This window comes from Lactuca sativa, chromosome 6 (genome assembly GCF_002870075.4).
Source record: "Lactuca sativa cultivar Salinas chromosome 6, Lsat_Salinas_v11, whole genome shotgun sequence".
Taxonomy (NCBI): Eukaryota; Viridiplantae; Streptophyta; class Magnoliopsida; order Asterales; family Asteraceae; genus Lactuca; species Lactuca sativa.
In genome coordinates, this window is record NC_056628.2 from 159,752,819 (window position 1) to 159,767,600 (window position 14,782).

At 37.9% G+C, this 14,782-nt stretch overlaps 3 protein-coding genes across 3 annotated transcripts; 2 read left to right on the top strand and 1 right to left on the bottom strand.

Moving 5' to 3' along the window:
• Positions 1-337: 337 nt before the first annotated feature.
• Positions 338-907, bottom strand: LOC111904199 (uncharacterized mitochondrial protein AtMg00810-like). The gene has a single exon (XM_023899980.1). It carries the CDS (start codon positions 905-907, stop codon positions 338-340), a length of 570 nt encoding a protein of 189 aa, XP_023755748.1.
• A 7,440-nt stretch (positions 908-8,347) lies between these two features.
• Positions 8,348-9,334, top strand: LOC111904210 (uncharacterized). Its single transcript, XM_052765079.1, has 2 exons — positions 8,348-8,993; positions 9,066-9,334. The coding sequence occupies exons 1-2, from the start codon at positions 8,348-8,350 to the stop codon at positions 9,332-9,334; spliced, it is 915 nt and encodes a 304-aa protein (XP_052621039.1).
• A 685-nt stretch (positions 9,335-10,019) lies between these two features.
• Positions 10,020-14,346, top strand: LOC111903738 (amine oxidase [copper-containing] gamma 2). The gene is made up of 4 exons (XM_023899499.3): positions 10,020-11,490; positions 11,585-11,698; positions 13,147-13,694; positions 13,988-14,346. Exons 1-4 carry the CDS (start codon positions 10,174-10,176, stop codon positions 14,202-14,204), a joined length of 2,196 nt encoding a protein of 731 aa, XP_023755267.1. The 5' UTR covers positions 10,020-10,173; the 3' UTR covers positions 14,205-14,346.
• Positions 14,347-14,782: the final 436 nt, after the last annotated feature.

Sequence of the window (14,782 nt, forward strand, 5' to 3'; positions counted from 1 at the left end):
ATCATCAACAAAAAAAATACATTAGTTTATAAGACAATAGCAAACATTAGTAAAACATTTTTTAATCCAGAGTGATCATTCCAAGTTCTCCAATAATGTGAGCAGTAGTTTAAGTATCCAGGGCCTTGGTGAAAATATCAGCTAGTTGATCTGGAGTCTTGACATGTTCTAGAATAACCTTGCCCTTCTCAACATTGTCTCTGATGAAGTGATGTCTGATCTCGATATGCTTTGTCTTTGAGTGCTGAACAGGATTCTGTGTGATCTGAATGGAACTGGTGTTATCACAGTATCTAGGAGTCTTTGTGAATTTAAGCCCATAGTCTAAAAGTTGATTCTAAATCCATAAGAGTTGAGCACAACATCTCCCAGTTGCAACATACTCAGCTTCTACAATGGAGATAGCTACTGAGCTTTGTTTCTTGCTAGACCAGCTGATTAGTCGCTTTCCAAGGAAATGACACCCACCTGACGTGCTCTTCTTGTCTAAGTTGCATCCTGCATAGTCAGAATCAGTGTATCCAAAGAGTTCAAGTGCTGAGCCACGAGGGTACCACAGTTCCAAGTTCTGAGTGCCCTTTAAGTATCGAAAGATGCGTTTAACTGCAATGAGATGAGACTCCATGGGATTAGCTTGGAATCTAGCACAGAGAATGGTTCCAAACACGATATCAGGGCGAATTGCAGTGATGTAGAGAAGAGATCCAATCATTCCTCGATAAAGAGAGTGATTAACATCAGTGCCGGTGGGATCAGCATGTAGCTTATCAGTCTTGGACACCGGAGTAGAGGCCGGTTTGCAGTCGCTGAGAGAGTACTTAACAAGCATGTCAGCAATATATTTACTTTGACAAATTGAGATACCTGATTTTTGTTGCTGAACCTCAAGACCTAAGAAAAAGGTCATCTTCCCCATCATGCTCATCTCGAACCTTTGAGACATGATCTCAGCGAATTCCTTGCTCAACTTCTCATTTGGAGAGCCAAAGATGATATCATCGACATAGATTTGAACAAGAATCATGTCTGAGCCTTTGTTTTTGATGAAGAGTGTATTATCAATTGCTCCTCTTCTGTAGCCATTTTCAAGGAGATATGATGTCAGTGTCTCATACCAGGCCTTGGGAGCTTGCTTCAGTCCATATACAACTTTATCTAGTCTGTACACATAGTCAGGGTGCTCTTTGTCTTCAAAGCCTGGGGGCTGTTTGAGAAATACTTCTTCTAACACACCATGAAGAAATGTTGTTTTGACATCCATCTGGTAGACAATGAAGTTCATGTATGAAGCATATGCAAGGAATAGTCTAATTTCTTCAATGCGGGCAACTGGAGCAAAAGTCTCTCCGTAATCAATAGATTCAATTTGAGTGAACCCCTGAGCAACAAGTCTTGCTCTGTTGCGAGTAATAACACCATCTTTATCAACCTTGTTTCGATAGACCCAGCGTGTTCCTGTGATGGTCTTTCCTGATGGTCTGGGAACAAGAGTCCAAACCTTGTGCCTTTTGAACTCATTCAGCTCGTCTTGCATGGCTTTAATCTAGTCAGCGTGTTGAAGTGCTGAGTGTATCTTGTCAGGTAAGATCATTGAAACAAAGTTAACATACATGCAAAAATTATTAGATACACGAGATCTGGTTTGGACACCATCATGAAGATTCCCAATAATTTGATCAACAGGGTGATCTCGATGTTCTGGAGCTGATTCCAATGAGTTTGACGCTGAAGAGTTATCAATGAAAGGAACATCAGTTATAGGAGAGTCTTCAAATTCAAGGGTTTCATCAGCATCTGACAAAAGAGTTGTCATGCTGACCGCAGTGCCTTGATTGACAGGACTTGGGTCTGGAACGATAGGATCAGGAATGACCACTTCTTCTTCAGTATGTGAGACTTCATCAAATGGACATGATAGAAGCTCTTGAAAATAGAAGGAGAATGAGCTACTTTTTCATCAGTGTAGGATTCTTCATCAAACTTTACATGAATGGATTCCTCAATGCATTGCCTGTTCACATGAAAAACACGAAAAGCCTTTGAAATAGATGAATATCCAACAAAAATACCTTTTTCCGCCTTAGGCTCAAATTTTGATTTGATCTGGGGTCGCGCTGATTAAGAATATAACAAATGCATCCAAACACGTGAAAGAAGGATACGTCTGGCTTTCGACCTTTCAGCATCTCATATGGTGTCTTCTTGTGAACCCTATGAATTAGAGAGCGATTCTGAGTGTAACATGCTGTATCAACAGTTTCAGCCCAAAACGACATAGGAAGACCAGCATGAATCATTAAGGTCCTTCCTGCCTCAATCAGTGTTCGATTTCTTCGTTCGACAACTCCATTTTACTGAGGCGTGCGAGGAGCTGAAAAGTTCTGCCAAATACCTTGAAAATCACAAAAGTCTTCAAGAGTCGAATTCCGGAACTCAGTGCCATGATCACTCCTTAGCTGCTTAACTTTGAGACCAGTCAGTGTCTCGTTTTGATGAATCAGTGAGATAATTTCCTGTGCAGCTTGACTTTTCTTCTTCAAGAAAACTACCCATGTAAATCTGGTAAACTCATCAACAACCACCAGCGTATACTTGTTTCCTCCTTGGGAACGAACAGGAATAGGTCCAAACAAGTCCATGTGTAGTAAATGAAGAGGAACAGATATGCTAGAGCATGACTTGGGTTTGAATGATGACTTGGTTTGCTTTCCTTGTTCACACGCTGAGCACATCTTGTCTTTGACAAAGCTGAATTTAGGGAGACCTCTAACTAGATCTTGATTAGATATTTTAGATAGATTCTTGAAGTTCAAATGAGAGAACCTTTTGTGCAAAATCCAGCTGAGATTGGTTTGAGACTTGGTAAAGAAACATTGCATCAGTGCCTTGTCACTTGAGAACATGTCAAGAACATATATGTCATCTTTTCTACTTGCTGAGAGTACAATGTTCTTGTCAGTGTTGATGACTCTTCCTTCCTTCTTTGTAAAATGAACTTCATAATCAGCATCACACAATTGGCTGATTGAGATAAGATTGTGTTTGAGACCCTTTACATATGAAACATTCTGAAACACCACATTATTACACTTGATGTTCCCATATCCTTTAGTAAACCCCTTTCCAATGTCTCCGTATGTTACTGCAGGACCAGTTTTCTTGACATAGTCTTCCAGGAGAGACTTGGATCCTGTCATATGTCTTGAGCAACCACTGTCTAAGTACCAAAGATGCTCTTGACCCTGCAGTGCTGAGAAACTAGTTAGAACACACTGACCCATTGTAAAATGGGTCATTCACAAAGTTATATGACAATAGATTATAGCATTCTTTAGGAAGACAGTTTAAAGAATTTGATTTAAGAGTCCATCTTTCATTTCTAACTTTGATGTTGTTAGCTCTTAAAGATGTTTTATCAAACTTGCATTCACTGATCTTGTGAGATGTGTCACCACATCTGTAACAAACTCTAGTACCAAAGTTTTTCTTGGTGAGCAGATTTTTAGATTCAACACATTTGGATTTGTAAGATCCACCAAGTGAACTTTGAGTCCTTTTATTTGACATTGAATTACAACTGAATTCAGTTTCAGAAGAGTTATGATCAGTAATGGATGAAGAGCTGACATCAGTATCAGATTTAGACTTATGCACTGAAACACTGCAATCAGGATAATACTTAAGTTGTTCATGAACAGCATGAAATATTCCATTTGAAATAGGAAATGCGATAATATTTTCAGTGAGAGGAGTTGGTCTCTCAAGATGTGCAGGATAAGAAGTAGGATCAATTCCGGTAATTTCAATATCACACTCAGTAACACCATTAGAATCAGTAACACAGTATTCATCAATGAGACTTTGATTAACAAAAGTGTTGCTGATAAATTTGTTTTTGAAACAATCTTTCAATTCATTCATGGAATAAAATTTAGATTCTTTTTCTTGAGATTTAAAAACTTTTTCAGCTTCAGCAAAATTTCCCCCAAGAATTTTCTCACATGAATGAGGTATTTGAGCAGAAATGACATAATTTGCATTTTTGTGAGATTTAACCCAAAGTTGTAGCACAGTTTGTTCTTTGTTCAAGATGTCTTTAACTTTATCAATTTCAGTAGACAGCGAAGAATTTGATAAGCTAGTAACTCTTAGATTTTCATGAGTAGTGTCAATAATGTTATTTTTCAAGGATAGTTCAGTTTTAAGAAGATTAATTTGATTCTGCATATCTCTTATGATTTGATTCTTCTTAGAATTAAGAACACCCAAATACTCAAACATTTTGATTTTTTCATTCATTGAATAGGAAACAAAATTTTGAACCTGATACATTGAAGGGGAATCAGTGTTATGCTTCCTGGAGTTTTCAACTACATCAGACATATCAGCGTCAAACGAACTGTTGTTGACTTCACATTCATCAGCATCTTCTATCTTAGCCATCAGACATTTAACTTCATCATCTGATGACTCCTCATTAGTCTTCCATTTTTCTTCTTCAGCGACAAGAACTTTATGTTCCAAGTTCTTTGCTTTCAGCTTTTCAACCAACTTGTTGTACTTCTGCTTCCAGTATTCCTCCAAGCCTTGGATTCTTCTTTGCTTGCATTCTTTTGCAAAGTGATCAGTGCTACCACAGTTAAAGAACTGAGCTTTGCCTTTCTTTTCGGTAACATGTTTCTTGTTGGCATCTAACTTTTTCAAAGATTTCCCATCCATCCTTTTCTGAAACTTTGAGAAATTACGGCCTGATTTCTCAAAAGTTTTCACAATGAAAGCAACATTAGCAACTAGCTTTTCCATATCATTCGTCTCACTTTTAGAGGAATCAGTGTCTGAATGGTTTTCAGTGTCTGACTCTGACAATTGATTTTTGTTTGAAAATAATGCCACTGATGACTCACGATGAGCGTCCTTCATCAGCTCCTTTCTATGGAGCTTGGATTCCTCATAGTATCGATGGTTTCCATAAAGACTTTGTAAGTCCACTGTGCTGATCTTCTCACTATTTTTAAGCACATCAACATGATTCTCCCAACCTGCACCCAGAGAATCTAAAAACTTCTGCACTAGAACAGTTCGATGCTTCAACTGATCTAGTCTCCGCGGATCATTAACAAGAGTATTAAACCTGTTGAAGGTTTGAGTCAGGGTTTCACCTTTCTTTGCAACGAAATGTTCATACCTTCTGTTTAGATCATTTATCTGAGTAGCCTTGACTTCCTCAGTGCCTTCAAAAGCTACAGTCAGCGTGTCCGTCATTTCTTTTGCTGAGATGCAGTTCTGAACCAGCCCAAAGATATTGTATGGCAAAGCATAGCTGATTGCAGCCCGAGCACGAACATCTAGACCGTTCTTTCTTTTGTCATCTGTTGTCCAGTTTTCTCTAGGTGTTTTCTTCATGACACCATCAAGAACATTGTTTTTCAAGGGCTGATACATCGGAACATATGGACCATTGTCGATGATGTCCAACATGTCTTCATCTATAGATTCTAATGCATAGAGAGCTTTGATTTTCCACATAGCAAAATTGGTTTCATCAAATGGAGGAATTTTAGTAGAAGGATGATTTGATGAGTTTAAAGAAGAAGATGATGAAGCCATTTGTTTGATAAGAGAATCCTGCTCTGATACCAATTGAAAGGGCCTAAGATCAAACAATGACTATCAACAAGAACAACGAAGATTCACGAAGAAAAACTTTTACTAAGAATAATAATCTCACAAATAGATTATCGAATGCACAAAGCGGCTATTAGGGTTTGTGAAAGATGATCTTTCACAAACTTGTACAAAAGACTATATATAATTAATCTAGGCAATCCCTACAAATTAGGGATATACCAGCTAACTAATAGACGATAACTATGGAAACTAGATAAGTACTAAATTTGTTACAAAATGTTGAATATAAAACTATACACTGAACAATTAGAACGCTGACGTTGATGCTGATACTGAGTCATACGCTGACGCTGAGTGATCAGTCTCAAATATCATCATATTATAAGGTTCGACCTTACATAGTCCGATGGAAACATTTGAATGGGCCGAATCTCACTTGGGAAACAGAAATTGACATGAGGAGTCGCCACCCACATTTGTTTGCTGATGCGTGATTCCGAGACGGAATCATCCTAAGGGGGAGAGAATTGTAACGCCCGAGTTTCAGGGCTAAACATTTTAGACGATGTAATGGTCTAGGTCAACTATTGTAACTCTTTTTGAAGTAATAAAGATGAATTATTTGAGTATTATGTGAATTGTGTGCATTTATGTGGTTATAACTTAATTATAAAGGTATAATTAATAAAGAATAAAAATAAGCATCAAAATTAAAGTGTGAGATAAACCTGATAACTTTACATAAAGTTGTAGTGGTCGAAACAAGGATTCTGAGGATATAAACAACGCCGAAATCCGAGTTATAACGAAGAAGTTATGACCCTCGGAGTTTCGCGACGGAACTGGAACGAGAGAGAGAGAGAGAGAGAGAGAGAGAGAGAGAGAGAGAGAGAGAGAAAGAGAGGGTTAATTTTTTAATTAATTAAAGATAAAACTTCAAAAATGGTCCCTGTGATTTTCAAAAATATCAAGTTTAGTCCCTAAGTTCAAAAAACCTCACAGATGGTCCATGTGGTTTCAAAACTTTTAACAAATGGTCCTTTTCGCTAACTCCGCTAACTTTTGACCGTTAAGTGAAGAGTATTTCAGTCATTTCACAACCACAGGGACCATTTATGAAGTTTTGCCTTCAATTTTTTAAAAAAAGAAAAATAAATATAATTATTTAATATTAAAGGGCCTCTCTCTCTCCATCTTCCATTTTCTTCTTCAATTGACTGCAACACACTCGTATCTGAGAAGCTCCATCCGAACGCCCCTGCTGCTGCTACTTTTCTGTTGAGAATTATTTTCGGAGACGAGGCAAAAGGACCGAGGAAGGTTCACCGGAAAAAGAATTCATCCCCACCACTTTACCTCCTTAGCTTCGTTGGAGCTCAACCCCAAACACCCCACCTCAATCGTTGTTGCTGCAGCTGCTCTGATTCCCTTCCGAATCATTGCTATTGGTGACAAGGAAGAAACCACGATGAGGCTCGTCGGGGAGCAGCCTCGCCACCTCCTCCGGTCGTTCATCGCATCTCCCCCCCCCCCTTCGCACCTTTCCTCACCGGAGTTGCAGGCGCAGCTTACCTGTTTCCCTTGGATCTTCCTTCCTTCCTTCTCCTTCGTAGGTCAATGCTTAAGCAGCCCTTGCTACTTCAGATCTTATTCCTCCTTCATCAGTGCGATTGAGCACCTGTGACACTCCCTTTGATTGGTGATTGCAGCTGCCTCCCTCCCATGTGTGTCTTGATGTTGGATCGGGAAAAGTAACAGTGAAAGAGGGCTCGTCGGAGATCGACGCCACCCCTCCTCACGATTGCCAGCCAGTGTCGGAGACTCCAATTGTCCGCCTCGCTCGTTTCTTTCCTTCCTGATCAGATGAAGGAGAAGACTAAGAATCAAAGATCCTTTTCCCCCCATTTATAGTTATTGATAATCAGCCTCTTGTTTTGCTCTTTGTGATCGATTGCCACCACCGAACCACCAATTCCCTGCCATCGAATTATCGTCCGTTCTCTTACCTATCTGATGAAGAAGACGACCCTTGTTTCAATTATCAGAATTGTCAAAATGGTCCCTGTGGTTGTGAAATGACTGAAATACCCTTCACTTAACTGTCAAAAGTTAACGGAGTTAGCGAAAAGGACCATTTGTTAAAAGTTTTCAAACCACAGGGACCATCTGTGAGATTTTTTGAACTTAGGGACTAAACTTGATATTTTTGAAAACCACAGAGACTATTTTTGAAGTTTTGTCTTAATTAATTTTTAGATTAAATACAAAAAACATATAAAATGTATAAAAAAAAATATTTTAATCCTTTTAAATTTCTGAATGATCAAAATAAAACATTGTAAAAATGTCAATAAAAAATACGGTTTAAACTAAAACCCAAAAGAACTACATATCACATGTTACACTTTTGTCTATTAGACCTTGTGGTATACATACCACGAAGCAAATCGTGGTCTAGCTGGCCACGAGAAAGTCTTGTGCACACCACCCCGATGTTCCGTGGTCGGGCGTGGTCGTGCTCGTGCTCATGCTCATCTGTGCTCCCGACGACAAAATCAAACGGAGAAGATGATTGGTTGTTGGTTTATTTGGCCGTTGAATGACTATTTTGACCGTTTTTTTTTCAAACTTAGTTCGCTACATAAATAAACCTTCTATTTTCACCAAAACTTACACCTCATTCTAATCTTCATTCTCTAAAACCACAAAACACATATACATGGATTCCACAAAACATATTGAATTTCTAAAAGCTTTTGACTCGGATGACGACGTAGAATTTGTCGACACATTCTTCAACGTTGTGCAACACATTCATGACGAAGAAAGTTCGAATGCAGCTCGTACAAGGGCGGTCGTCAATCGTGATCGCCAAGCCGCACATGACTTATTGGTACGTGATTACTTTGCCGATAATTGTCTTTATAATGACGACTCCTTCGAACGTCGTTTCCGTTTGAATAAGGCTATATTTTTACGTATTAGTAATGCCTTAGAATCTCGTTATGATTTTTTCAAACGAAAACCCGACGCTAGAGGAAGAATGAGTTTTAGTAGTATACAAAAATGTGCGGCTGCTCTTAGGTATTTGGGATACGGTATAGCATTCGATGCAGCTGACGAATACTTGAAAGTATCTGAGAGGACCGCAGTTGAATGTGTAGATTGGTTTTCTGCATGTGTTTATGAGGTTTTTCACGAAGAATATTTGCGCAAACCTACTCAACGTGATATTGAGAGATTATATTCGGCTCATGAAGAGAGACATGGATTTCCGGGTATCCTTGGCAGTCTAGATTGTACACATGTGGCTTGGGAAAAATGTCCAACTGCATGGCGTGGTCAGTTCACTCGAGGAGATATAGGTGAACCAACTATCATCCTAGAAGTTGTTGCATCTCAAGATTTGTGGATATGACATGCCTTTTTTGGAGTAGCGGGGTCTAACAACGATCTTAATGTTCTTGGTCATTCTCCACTTTTCAACGATATTTTGACCGGCAAAGCACCTGATTTGACGTTCACGGTGAACGGGCACGCGTACAAATACAATTACTGCCTTGGTGATGGGATATACCCGAATTATTCTACATTGACGAAGGCATACTCGGTTCCTCGAAGTGGAAAGGCAATGTTTTTTACAAAAAAACAGGAATCGGCGAGAAAGGATATGGAGAGGGCATTTGGAGTCCTTAAGCAGTCATGACATGTAGTGAAATATGCTACACGACTCTGGGATAAAGAAAGAATTAAACGAATGGTCCTAACATATATGATAATGCATAATAAGATTATCGAAGATGAAGGTCAAGCGATTTGCACGTATGATCCGAATGACGTTGTCGTTCCAATTGAGGAGTTCGTACCCGGAACGAATGCGTTTTTAGAGTGAGTTGTTGAAATTCATAACAGTGAAACGTGTTTCAATATTCGAGAAGATGTCGTAGAACATTTGTACCAACATAACATGAACGACGATTAGGTTTTTTATATGTATGTTTCTTTGTTTTTTTAATTAATGTAATTTTTTTTTCTAAATTAACTAAGTAATATAGTTTGAAGTTGTAATTTTATTTTTATAATTAATGAAACTATAGTTTAAAAAAATGAATGCTTTTTAATTATAAAAAATATAATTTTATTGTATTTTTGAATTAAAAATAAATAAAAACAATGATGTGGAGTGATGTGTTAATCATAGCTATCCCATGTTAGTTAGTGGTAGGGATTGTGATGTTCATATGACACTCACCACATATATATGATATATGGTGAATATAACGGATTAACTTGTTTACATTTTGTTATAATTTCCGGACGTTATCATTTGATAAAGACATCTCTAGTTTTAGGAATTAACCCTTGAAATAATGAAATATCGATCATATAATAAAAGCCAAATTAACATCAGTGTACTTAGTGTTCATCACTCTCGTTCACTTTCCGTCTGGTACTCTGGTATATGTAGTCTTCATCTTCAACATCCAGTGCAAACACTCACATACACTTATTGTCTTACACTCTTACTTCCGGTGACTCACAAGCATGGAGACAAGAAATCTCATCCGATTTCTCTTCCTCACTGTAATCGTCGCCCTCCTCCTCCTGTTCACTTTTACCAACCTACCATATACCCTGCCACTCACCAACAAAGCGGAGGAGTTACTCGACTGCTCCACCAACTCACGGTGGTGCACCTCCAAAAACCGTTTCTTTCAATCCAATATCAAACAACCACCCAAACCCACCACCCGCCTCCACACCGCCGACGTACCCCACCACCCACTGGACCCCCTCACCCTCAACGAACTCAACAAAGTCCGCTCCATCCTCCTCTCCCACGCGCTATTCCTGAACTCCAACACCTACGCACTTCACTCCGTCGTGCTCGAAGAACCAGACAAGTCCGTCGTGCTGGCGTGGAACCACGGGGAGCCTCTGCCACCACGTAAGGCGTCTGTCATTGCACGTGTCAACGGCCAAGCACACGTGTTCAGCGTTGATTTGGGTTCCGGAGAGGTGAGTCTTGTCGACGTCGGAGAACACTCCGGTTACCCAACGATGACAATTGAAGACATGACGTCATCAACATGGGCTCCACTTGGGAACGCTGATTTCAACCGTTCGATTTTGGCACGTGGCGTCGATCTAAAGGATCTCGCTTGTCTGCCGATTTCACTTGGGTGGTTCGGAGAAAAAGAGGAAAACCGGCGGCTGATTAAGGTGCAATGTTACTCCATGGAAGGAACAGCAAATTTCTACATGAGACCAATCGAAGGGCTGACAGTTGTTCTCGATATGGATACAAAACAAGTGGTGGAGATCATCGATAAAGGGAAGAACATCCCGATACCAAAGGCCGCAGGTACAGACTATCGTTTCTCCGCACAAAACTCCAAAATAAATCTTGTAAACCCGATATCCATCGAGCAACCGAAGGGTCCGAGTTTCACCATTGAAGATGATCATCTAGTGAAATGGGCAAACTGGGAATTTCACCTCAAACCCGACCCGAGAGCAGGGGTGGTGATATCTCGGGTCAAGGTGATAGATCCGATTACCCGAGAGATGAGGAATGTGATGTATAAAGGGTTTACTTCGGAGCTATTTGTTCCTTATATGGATCCTACCGACGCTTGGTATTTCAAGACGTATATGGACGCCGGTGAATACGGGTTCGGACTTCAGGCGATGCCGTTGGACCCACTTAATGATTGCCCACGTAACGCTTATTATATGGACGGTGTGTTCGCCGCCGGCGACGGGACGCCGTATGTCCGGTCAAATATGGTTTGTGTTTTTGAGAGTTACGCCGGCGATATTGGGTGGCGACACTCTGAAAGTCCGATCACCGGACTGGAGGTAAAATAGGATTCCGATTTCTACCTAATGTTTAAATTGTAGTATGATTTGAAGGTTATTTGAGTGGAATTTTCATGGTGATGTGGATTTGCAGATACGAGAGGTGAGACCGAAGGTGACGCTAGTTGTAAGAATGGCAGCTTCCGTTGCGAATTATGATTATATTGTGGATTGGGAGTTTCAGACGGATGGGTTGATTAGAGTGAAGGTCAGCTTATTTGCACACACCTTATCTAAAAACTAGAAAATTTTCAAGTCGAAGTTCGAATTACGTAAAGCTAAACTTGTGAAATGTCATGCATAATTAAATTAAATACATAACTTAGTAAGGTAGAAGTTAATTTATATGTAAAATTGGTTTTTTATTTTGCATGACATTAAGTTTATATAAAAATTTGATTTTGAAATTGTATTTTTTTTTTCCAATTAAGTCATTAACTAATTTTATAATTTTGTTGCAAATTTAACCCATTCACCGGTTTGCACGGTTATTTCATGTATTCCACTTATTGATTAGGCAAAAAAGTGAATGAGAGTTCCACGTATGATTATGGTTTGCAAACATCTAGGTTAAATTTAAAAATCACGTAGACATGTACGTATTTTCTCTTATTTCTTATTCTTTTCTTCTTGCATAACATAATAATTTTGTGCAATGGCTTTCGAAGATAGCTATAAATAAGACAAGAAAAGTTGTCCACAATAACAATCTCCTTAAAGAAATCTTCTTTGCTTGGTTTATATCAATCCACTTGAACAACCTTAGAAAATCATTATACAAAATCGTTATGCGAGAGAAAATAAAGAGAAGAAGAAATAAGGAAAACTGAGTACAAATCTACGTAAGAGTTTAATTTAACATAAATATTTTCCAACTAGAATCATATGTGAAGCCACATCAGTTTCTTTTTAACGTGAAAATCGAAATTTTGTTTAAACTTATGTATTTTATGCAATTTGCTTTATTCATTTATTTGGTAAGTTACTTTTCTATGTAAAATTTTGTAGGTAAAATATTAATTAGAAAATGGATAAATTCTAATAGTAAAATCTTTTAGGGAAGCGTCAAAATTTTATGAAAGAATCCAAAATAATAGTTTGACATTTTTTAAAAAAGAAAAACAAACAAACCCGGGTGGAAATGAAATATTTTTTATTTTTTATTTTATTATTTTTTTTGATAATAGTCTGATAAAAAAATTAAGTAAAGATTCAAAACAAGTTTTGTCAATCAACAATTTTTTAGAAAAAATCAAAGATTTTTTACCATTGTTTTCTATCATGTTTACGTTTTTCCAAGACTGTAAACAAGAAGACAAAAAACACTGTCACAAAAGCATTAATTATTATCTAAAGTATTTTCAAGGAATTTTCAATAGTTTTTTGGGGTGTCCGATGATCTTTGATTAGCTCTTTTAAAAAAAAATACATAAACGAAATTTGCATGATTTAGTTTGTCCCTATGATTAGGTAGTTCTCGAGTTCCAAGCATTTGTTTAGCATTTTAGAATAGATTCTTTACATAAACAAACCCATACTTTTATCTTTATTCAAAAATATCCTTGATATTACAAAAAAAAAGATTCTAATTCTAATAATGGTGGTCTATTCTCTATACGTAATCATGATTTGAAGTCTCAAAACTTGTCTTTTCAGGTTGGACTTAGTGGAATCTTGATGGTGAAAGGCACTTCTTACGTCAACATGAACCAAGTAAACCAAGAGGAAAATCTCTACGGCACCCTCTTATCAGAAAATGTCATCGGAGTCATCCATGACCACTACATCACCTTCTACCTTGACATGGACATTGATGGGCCCCCAAACTCCTTTATCAAAGTCAACATCAAACGTGAAGAGACTGCGCCTGGAGAATCTCCGAGGCGCAGTTACCTAAAAGCAGTTAGAAATACTGCGAAAACAGAAAAAGATGCACAAGTGAAATTAAAGTTGTATGACCCGTCCGAGTACCATATTGTGAACCCGTCTAAACGGACACGAGTTGGTAACCCGGTCGGGTACAAGCTGGTCCCAGGTGGGACCGCTGCCAGTTTGCTAGATCTTGATGATCCGCCACAGAAGCGTGGGGCTTTTACTAATAATCAAATTTGGGTGACTCCGTATAATAAGAGTGAGGAGTGGGCCGGAGGATTGTTTACGTATCAGAGTCAAGGGGAAGATACTCTTGCAGTATGGTCCGAAAGGTATGCATTATCAATAACTAGTATATTAAATATAATTACATATATTATCAATAAAATAACGACATAGTTTTTAATGAATAGTTTTAAAAAGCTATAAACTTAGTCGAACGTTATATTAGTATTGTACCTTAGTCTATTTAAAGATAAAAAGGGTTAAAATGCAAATACCAATAGTTGTAGTTTTATCCATTAGTTATGTCAACTGAATATCAAATACTTTGAGTTTTCTACATTTTACCTTCCCCCACTTCCATGTAGTACTACCCTTAAAACTGTATATGTTTTCTTTTCAGGGACCGATCAATTGAAAACAAGGACATTGTAATGTGGTATACATTAGGGTTTCATCATGTTCCATGCCAAGAGGACTTCCCAATCATGCCGACTGTATCATCGAGCTTTGACCTGAAGCCTGTTAACTTTTATGAAAGCAACCCTATTCTCAATATTCCACCAAATAACGAGAATGATTTGCCTGTTTGTAGTGCTAGTGCTGAATCTTCTGCTTAATTGTTTCAATCTTAAGAAAAATCTTGGTCTCGAATCTCGATGTGTGAATATGTAAGAATTTCGGAAAATAGAGTGTTGTAGACCTAAATGATCGATATCTAATAAATGGTTTAAGGACCCTCTTGTCCTTTTGGTGGATAAATTTATTATTCTATATAAAGGTTGTCAAGATCGGGATTCTATTTTAGGCTGTTTTTGGGTTTACAATATCGGGATCGTAAGATCGAAATCGGGATCCTAAGATCCCGCAAAAAAACATAAGTTTACCTTATAAGTTTAAAATATGAAAATATATCTAATATTTTGTTATTCATTCAAAACCTATAAAAACTTTTAAACATTAGTCATAACAAAAAAAAAAAGGTAGAAGAAAAACTGGTGAAAGGTAAAAGTTGTACAATGGTAAATTCAATTTTTTTTGGATTTTTTTTATAATTTTTTCAAAAAAAAAAAAAAATCAAGGGAGGCGGGATCGGATCGGATCCTGATTCTATGATCCAAATCGTTTTTCGTACCTAAAATCATAGGATCGTATCATCCTACGATCAAGATCGTGAATTTGACAACCTTGATGATAT